Source organism: Vulpes lagopus, chromosome 22 (assembly GCF_018345385.1).
Source record: "Vulpes lagopus strain Blue_001 chromosome 22, ASM1834538v1, whole genome shotgun sequence".
Taxonomy (NCBI): Eukaryota; Metazoa; Chordata; class Mammalia; order Carnivora; family Canidae; genus Vulpes; species Vulpes lagopus.
In genome coordinates this window covers 15,645,777-15,651,776 of record NC_054845.1, presented here as the reverse complement: position 1 = coordinate 15,651,776, position 6,000 = coordinate 15,645,777, and the positions used below count along the sequence as shown (strand labels likewise).

At 53.2% G+C, this 6,000-nt stretch overlaps 1 protein-coding gene across 4 annotated transcripts in view; it reads left to right on the top strand.

Moving 5' to 3' along the window:
* The first annotated feature begins 323 nt into the window (after positions 1 to 323).
* KLF7 (Kruppel like factor 7) overlaps positions 324 to 6,000 on the top strand; it is a 91,028-nt gene continuing 85,351 nt past the window's right edge. Inside the window, exons 1-2 of one of the 4 annotated variants that reach the window (XM_041737266.1) lie at positions 324 to 814; positions 1,913 to 2,152. In XM_041737266.1, the coding sequence (XP_041593200.1) occupies positions 2,051 to 2,152 (102 nt within the window). In that variant the 5' untranslated portion in view covers positions 324 to 814; positions 1,913 to 2,050. Of the gene's footprint in view, positions 815 to 1,347; positions 2,153 to 6,000 lie in introns of those variants that run through there. The other 3 variants (XM_041737264.1, XM_041737267.1, XM_041737263.1) reach the window with 3 other exon arrangements.

Sequence of the window (6,000 nt, the reverse complement as noted above, 5' to 3'; positions counted from 1 at the left end):
GTCCCACAGAGTCAGCAGGGGGAAGCCGAGGAGGGCGATTAGGGTGGATGTCGCTGCTCTCGCGACGACGGGTACAGGGAAGTCTCTCATCGGACCCTGCAGTCGGTCCAGCAATGTAAGCTCAGCGCGCGGCGCATTTGGGGGAAACCTGAACGACACTAACCGCGTAAGGTCAAGCAAACACCGGGCGGGCCCTTAAAAAAAAAAGTGCGTTGTGGAGGGTTTTCATCTGAGGTAAAAAAAAAAAAAAAAAAAAGGTGCGTTGTGGAGGGTTTTCATCTGAGGTAAAAAAAAAAAAAAAAAGAAAAAAGAAAGTAGGTGCGTTGTGGAGGGTTTTCATCTGAGGTAAAAAAAAAAAAAATAGGTGCGTTGTGGAGGGTTTTCATCTGAGGTAAGAGCGGGTCTACTCCGACGTGCGGGCTCCGGAGTCCGGGTCCGCCTCTCGCCTCCCCACGGCTCGGCGGACACCTCTCTCCGGAGGCCACTTGGGGGGCCTCGGGCTGGCGCCCCCCTCAGCCGCGCGCCCCGCCCCCCCCAGGCGCCTTCCTTCCCTCAGAGCCGCACTCCGGCGAGACGCCCCCCTCGGAGCGACTCCAACGGGCGAGCGGCCCCCGCAGGGCGGGGGGGGCGGGGCGGGGGCGGCGCGCACCGGGCGCGGGGGGCGGGGCGGGGAGGGGAGCGCGCCGCGCGGGGGCGGGGGCGGGCGCAGGTCGCTCTCCGGGCGCCGCTCCCCTTTGTTCGGCTCCATTGTGTGCCCCTTCCTCCTCAGGCGCCTCTTCCGGCGCCCTGTGCGCAATTTGTGAAGGGGCTTTGGGTGCGTTTTTCTTTTCTTTTTTCTTTTTTTTCCTCCCCCCCCCACCCCGGCTCATTTCTTGGTCCGTGAGGCCTCCCGGGCGCGCCTCTCCTCGCGGCTCCCCGCCGCGGCCCCCGAGCGCGGCCGAGGGAAGCGGGAGCGCCCCTCCCCCCCGACGGCGGCCCCGCCGCGCTCGCGCCCCGCGCCTCCTCCAGGAGGCAGCCTAACCCCGCTTTCCGACCCTCGACCCTCCCGCCGGGCCGCGCCCCCGCCCCTCCGGGGGGCGCAGCCTCCGGGGCTCCGGGCACCGGAGCGAGGCCCTGAGGCCGGCGCGCCGCCCCAGCCCGGCCGCCTCGGCGTCCCGGGAGCCGGCGCGAGCGTCGCCGCGGCCCTCCCCGTCCCTCGCGCTCGCGCTCCCGCTCCCCGGCCGCCGCGCGGCCGCCTCAGCCCCCTTATATAGCCCTCTAAAAATAGCTCGCCTCGCGCCGCCTTGTAAGGCAGCAGGGAGATCCGCGGTCGGCCAATCGGCGCTCGCCGCCAGGGCCAAGCCCCGCCCCGGGCCCCGCTCCGCGCTCCCCATTGGTCCTCAGTGACTTCATGAGCCCCCTGTTTACCTTACATGGTCACACGCGGCCTAATGGACGCCCTCCTCCGAGATCCCACGGCTGCGCGGAGAGCCGGGCGGAGGGGGGGGGAGTTTGGGGAGGGGGAAGAGCCGGAGGAGGAGAAAAGGAGGGGGGGAGAGACTACAAACTAGCAAGGATGGGGTGGGGGTGGGGAGGGAAGGGAAGGGGGGGGAGAGAGAAGCGATCGCGAGAAAAAAAAAATGCAACCTCCCAAAATAAAGAGCAAAGATTGCATTAGGAGCGAACAGCGCTGCAGAAATAGATGGCAGCTTCGTGTCAGTGAGTTTGCATCCCCCTTCCTGATCCACGAGCTGGAGTGATTAGAGCCCTGGAAGGGAATTGTTACTCCCGTGGAGAAGTCCCCTTTTCCTGGCAGCCGTCTGCACTTGTACACGCTGGATGCCTCTCTCCATCCACCCCACTCACTCTCTCCTCTCTCACCTCCTCTCTTCCTCTCTCCTGCATTGATTTTTTTTTTTTTTTTCCTTTTTAGTTGACTGAAACAAAACAAAACAAAAGGGCCACTGGATGTCTGCCTTCTTGGGGGGTGAGCCAGACAGACTGACAAACAAACAGACCCAACTGTGTTCGGGGGAGGGTTTCTCCTCCCGTTTTGCCCGGCAGCAGCAGCATGGACGTGTTGGCTAGTTATAGTATATTCCAGGAGCTACAACTTGTCCACGACACCGGCTACTTCTCAGCTTTGCCATCCCTGGAGGAGACCTGGCAGCAGGTGAATGATTTAAATTACTTGTGTAAATCGTGTGGTGGCGGCGGAGACGCAGGGGCTGCGTTGGTGTGGGCTCGGGGGTTGAAAAAATTTTTGTTTTGTTTTTTGTTTTGTTTGTTTGTTTTATTGTTTTTTTCTCTCTCTCTCTCTCTCTCTTCCCCCCCCCCTCGCTTTTTTTTTTTTTTTTTGGCTGTTTGTTGTTTAAAATGTTTTCGGAAACAGTCATCTGCGCTTACCTCTCCACCCACCTTCTAACCCCTTAGTGTACTGAGCTGAGCAGCCGGTGTGAGCTGCCTGCGTTTCAGTCACCAACACACATCCTTGCGCACACGTTGTCGGGCTCACTGTCCCCAGCACAGACCTGCGTAACTTCTGGGGTTCGGAGGACCCGGGTGGGAGGGTGGTCTAGGGCTTTATGAGCCACTGATGACAGGGTACTGCGTCCCTACAGGCTCCAGTTCTACCTACTGGTACCTTAAATCAGCTCCAGTTCTTTTCAACTGGTGCTTGGCGACCGTCAGATGGGGGGTCAGGAGGTAGGAGCCTAGCGGAGTGTTTCCCCAGTAATCAGCGAGTGTCAATAAAAGATAGAAACTTGATTTTTGAGATGACAAGGTGGGCAGAAGGGAGAGGAGCCCCGTGACAAAAGATACTCAAGGATGTCTAGGAGGAGGACGGGAAGATGCATCTGTCTCGGGGCTGACCATGCATTGTGGATTTCCCCCAGTGCAATGCCTCTCTGTACGTGTCCTTGTTTTTCTTCTCTTTTTTTTCCGTTTGGGGTCCCTCCCTGGTTAGAAGGCACTGCCTCTGACAAAGGGTGGTGTGCGCTTCCACGCCTCTGACTTTGTCTTAGAGGACTAGTTAAGAAACTCCTATGATGCTGAAGGGCACTGATGCCAAGTTGGCTAGGCGTCCCACTGAGGGCAAAGTGGGTCTGGTGACAAGTTCACTGGGCTTTGTGAAGTGGAATAAAGAAAGTGCTGGTCAGTGGAAAGTGCTAGATCTGCTGCGGAAACCAGTCGTTTTCTCAGCGAGGATTAGGAGCTGCCGAAGGGACACCCTGCAGGAAAGATGGTGGGTGGGGGGCGGGGGGGCTATGGGTATTCTTTAAAAATGCTCCAGTGTGCAGCATGGAACGTCCAAGAAGACAGTCTGGATTTGCACATCGGAAGTGTGAACTCGCACAGTCCATCTTGAAGAAACCAGCCTGCCCTTGGGGAGGACTGCGAGAGGCTTGGTGTGTGGCTGCTCATGTAACTTCGCTCAGTGACAGCAGCTTGTTAAGGCTAATGAACGGCTGAATTTCTTCTGCCAGGATCCAAAGCGGGATTTGCCAGCTTGAGGCTGGGATGTAACAGTTGCTGCTCTAGCGAGTGAGGTTTGGCGTTGGGCAGAGGGAGCAGAGTGGCAAAGCTGAGCCTCTGACTGTACCTTTGTTATTAGTTGCTGTTCTCCCCTGATCAGAGGCGGCGAGCTGTCCTCCAGGTGCTGTGGCCTCTGCTGTCTGTGTGTCCACCATCCGCTGCTGCCCAGGGATGCTGGCACAGACCCTCCACTTTGTCTCTGAGTGCACACATAGTTCACGCGGTTTTAGCGGAAGGCATTTCTTCGGCGCATCCTTTCCCCCATCCCTGATGAGACTGTCTCGTGAAGGGTCTCCCTAGATCTTTTCCTCCTTTTATTTCACACGTGCTAATGGAGTCAAAATGTGGCCAGCATTTCATTCTCCGAAATAGCTTTCATTTCACATTGTCAGCCCATTGGTGTCAAACCGGTTGCGTATTAACAACTGTCTAGACAGGTTAGGGTAGGGAATCTGTTGATTTAGTCAGTCTGCCCAAGGCAGCCCTTGTTTGTGACTAACTGTTAAGCAGTGTTGGAGGGAAGAAAGTTGGCTTTATTTGTTGCAGCGTTCCCTCCTGATGAATCACACAACTTTGTTTTGGTTCAAGTTTTCACAGTAGTAAAGCCTGCTTTTGGGGAAGGCCTCTCCAGAGGAAACCTGCTTTTCTAGATCTGGTTAGACCATCCAGGAGAGAGTCTGGATCTGTAAAGAAACATCACTGGTTTGGTAATTAGGGGATGTATTAGATCTATTGTTTCCTCCGAAGTGAAGCCTTCTGTGCTTTTCCTTCCCCCTCCTCTCCTTCCCCCTCTCTACTTGCCTCCCTCAAGGAACCTCTAGCTTAGTTTCTATCTGCAGGCCAAGGAATCTAAGCCCCTCTCCCTCCACACACACCTCCCTCCTTACTTCTTGCCTTAACCCTCTCCAACTACTACTCTTACCTTAAAACCCTTTGCCAAGCTATTTGAGAAGCGTGCTCACAGTCCATACCGAAACATAACTTGTGGGGAAGCACTCCTAAATAAGATATCACTCCAAGGAGCTTTCTGCTCCGGGCTCCGTAGTCACAACTGCTCGCAAAAGGTGACTGTGACTCTTAAGTTCATGCTGATGACAAAACCTCCAACCTCCATCTCTTCCTTCCTCCCGCTCCGGACCCTCCCCGACCCCCCCACCTCCCATTGCTGCTTCTGAGTGTAAGGAGGGGGGATGGTTATAGACAACTGTTGGGGCCAGATCAACCATCAGATGGTGAAATTTTGAGACTCCTTTGCTCAAAATGGCTTAAGAAGATTGCCACAAAGAACCCCAGGCAGGAGGAAGTTTCCTGATGCTCTGGGGTAATCAGATTTTAGAGGTCAGATGAGGAGCAATTATTAGATGTTCTCTGAAAGTGAACAGTGTACCTGGCCTTGAGGAGATGAGCAAAATACAGAGATTCCAATAATCTGATTTGGTTTGTAGAGAAAGGGTAGCTTGGATGATAAACCCAAGAACATCTGTGCATTTGAAAATTAAGGATGGACTCTTTGGGGATTTTATTTTAAACTGTAGTCTGGGGTAATTGTCCTCCTTAATAGTCAGTGAGCTTGGGAGGGTCCTCCTGTCACGGCGGGGGGGGGGGGGTGCCATTTTGACATTGGGCAATGATGTCTTTAGCAACATACAGCTCCAACTCTGAAAATCATTGCCGATGTAATTTTAAAATCCAGATGGACATCCTACATTAACAGCTCTCCATTCCTAGGCTCTGACTGCATACTTAAGCACTTGGCCCAAGTAACATCATCTCGGCCTGTCATATAACTGTAAATTACACTGTGCTTATGTGGTCTATTATTTTATGGAATTCAGCTGACGCACAACTCTTAAGGCTACCAGCCTTAAGTTCTTTGGAAACTTGCAGGAAATTTTCCAAGAGCTGTCTGAGCAAAAGTAGAAAAAAGTCAAAGGTAGGACAGAAGCCGGAGTAGCTTATAGGGTACCACTTGATGATAGATAAAGGGAAACACATTCATGAGTTTTGTTGCCAGTTCTAGAAATCATGATTTTTCTGGGCCCCTTCCTGACTTGGAAAATAAAAAGGGTTTGATATGATACTCTTGGTTATTTTTCTCCAAGAAGCTACAAAGACTTCTCAGAATTTGGATAGATTTTGTATACCTAGCCTGCTCTTTCACGGGTGGAGGTCAAGTAATGAAGTTCTAAGTCTTATTTGCATTTAGCTTTGCTTCATGCCATTGAGGAGCATGGTATGTTTACTTGAAAACTCTTATGGAATTATGCTTGTTGTTAATGCTGATTCATAATTGGCAGATGGGGTCAGTTTCAGGCCTCCTTTTTGCTCAGAGAAAATTTTCCACTGCTACTGGAAACAAATAAATAAATCATAGAACATTCCTCCCTCCTCCCCCACTCCCCCATTGTTTTAAACTAATGGCATACTTGGCTACTGTACCAACTAAAGTGTCCCCATAACACTGCAATTTCATCTTTGTTTCAG